Source organism: Haliotis rufescens, unplaced genomic scaffold (assembly GCF_023055435.1).
Source record: "Haliotis rufescens isolate VD_foot unplaced genomic scaffold, xgHalRufe1.0.p SCAF_10, whole genome shotgun sequence".
In the NCBI taxonomy this organism is placed as follows: domain Eukaryota; kingdom Metazoa; phylum Mollusca; class Gastropoda; order Lepetellida; family Haliotidae; genus Haliotis; species Haliotis rufescens.
Genome location: NW_025963780.1, coordinates 17,896,269 through 17,898,597, shown reverse-complemented (window position 1 = coordinate 17,898,597; position 2,329 = coordinate 17,896,269). Strand labels below are relative to the sequence as shown.

At 40.9% G+C, this 2,329-nt stretch overlaps 1 protein-coding gene across 1 annotated transcript; it reads left to right on the top strand.

Moving 5' to 3' along the window:
* The first annotated feature begins 921 nt into the window (after positions 1–921).
* LOC124110703 lies at positions 922–1,783 on the top strand. Its single transcript, XM_046470042.2, has 2 exons — positions 922–1,041; positions 1,455–1,783. Exons 1-2 carry the CDS (start codon positions 1,023–1,025, stop codon positions 1,781–1,783), a joined length of 348 nt encoding a protein of 115 aa, XP_046325998.2. The 5' UTR covers positions 922–1,022.
* Positions 1,784–2,329: the final 546 nt, after the last annotated feature.

The following is a 2,329-nucleotide window of genomic DNA, read 5'->3' as shown; positions in this document are numbered from 1 at the left end:
TTTATCATAAAACAAGCCACATTACAATACAACTAGATTCCAAAAACACTTTCCATAATTTTAAATGAGTTAATATATCATAAATAATGACTTCATTAGATCAACCTCTAATTAATTTATTTCATAACATAAGGATATATTTAATTATTCATAATTGTCATGCACGAATACGTCATCCTTTAACATAACCATTTTTTAAGCCTGATGGATGATTAGCGGTGATATTTAGATGACTCCTGGTTGTTGTGGCGGCCATTGTGAACACACTAGACCTGAGACAGAAACATACATTAACATCACTAACTATAAATTAATATATACATTGAGAAGGAACAGTCTAAATCTTAACATAATTAGTGACAGTGTAATTTATGTTATACCGAATGCCACATAAACCGCATCATTGCAAGCATGACATTTTTGAAACTTTAGTTTGTTTGTTGGTTGGTTGTTTTACGCCGCACTCAGCAATATTCCAGTCGAGACCAGACAATCCAGTGATTGACATCATGAGCATCGATCCACGTAATTGGGACCGATGACATGCATCAATCAAGTCAGCGAGCCTGACCACCCGATCCCGTTTGTCGCCTTTTACGGCAAGCATGGGTTGCTCAAAGACCTATTCTACCCCGGATCTTCACGGGTCACTTGAAACTTTAGTAGTTTTATGATTCATTCAAACGCTAATAAAATCCTCATTCAAGACGGGTAACTCTATTTACATGCCAAACTTTCAAACTAAAGTAGCTTCCCTTGAAATGACCTTCACTTCTCATAACGCTTTTTTTCTCCTTTTTAAATCTGAACTGTTATGCTGAGTCACCACTGCGTCGGAGTGTGCAAGTTAATTTATAACGTCGACGCATGCGTGGTTTTGCCCGTAGTAGCGTCATGACAACAGTTAGCCCTTCCTGTGTGTCAGCCATTTTGAGAGATATCACTGGAAGTGTTCTCAGTTTTATCGTCCAATTTTTATATGACTCGAAAAGTGTGTACGACTTGAAGAGGTGCAGAAAACTATGAATGCTACTACGACAGGTAGGCCTATATGACATTTGCATTTTTACCAGCAATAAAGCATCATGTGATAACTTTTAATGTGTTCACAATACACACCAAAAAAATGGTTAACGCTGGTGTTTCCATACACTAATTTCAATTTTCATATTCTGTACAGACCTTATATTGAAAAATACAACTTTAATTGGTAATTTGTAACCTGAACGTTTTAGTAGCGCAGGGTATAGAAACCAAACATGATACAGGACACGTTCAACTTAGTGAAAATGAAAGTGTAGAAGCCCCAAAGACACGCTTGATTTTCTTTTCAAAAGACTGAGTTTTAATGAATTGTTATTTATTAAAACGACAAGTCTCAATCAAAATCTTAATACTTATTTAAGCACTTCTAGTGTCTTCATTTAGTTAAAATAATGAATTCTCTATTTTAGTGCCTGTTGCCTGCTTGCCCTCCGGGCTGCCAACAGTGGTGATGGGAGATGGAACAAGATGTCTGGTAGACAACAACACTATCTGGATACCAGCTGGTAATCCTGTTAACCTCTCCCTAGGTCCTGGTTACCTACAGCCAAGACTCCTGCAGCCTGGAGTTCAGCCATCTGTGACTGGTATCCCCCTGCCTCCCGCAGTCCAGCCACCACCTTGCAGTAGACGTAGGGAGATGATGCCTGTCAGCCTGCCCAGTTCAGAGATGGACCTACAGCTGATGAGACCAGAGGTAAAGTACGGTTTTGGGCTCCCGGTTTTGATCATTAAATAACTGAACTGAAAAAGCCTGCATGATTATATTTGTTTTTTGCAAAATATGAAAATGATACATTGACTATATCACCCATCAGGCCTTCTCCTGTGCCCTGCCCCCACTTGACCTTCCCATGTCAGTACCACAACTCATGCCCGTAGCCCATGTGGAAACTCCAGGCGTATCTACAGCAAGCAACTCCAAACCCAATTCCAAGACCCCTCTCCTACCAAAGCAAAAACCTGAGCTCCAACCCTACAAACGCAGGCCCCACACTTTCAGACCAAAACCTCAACCAAAGAATCTCATTCCCAAGGAGCAAGTGAGCAAGCATCAGCCTGAGAGCAAACCCTACTTTGTGCCGCAGCCTCTTGGAGCTCAGCACATGAAAATCCAGAGCAGAATCCGGGGAAACCGTATCACTAAGCCTTCGGGTGGTAATGGTATCATAAAGTCCTCATCTAAGCTTAGTTTTGCGGAACAGTTGTTGTCTGCTGATCGTGCTTACTTAAAGCCAAAGTCTGTCTTGCCCAGTACAGGTTGCAAGACCTTGCCTGTCCCTGT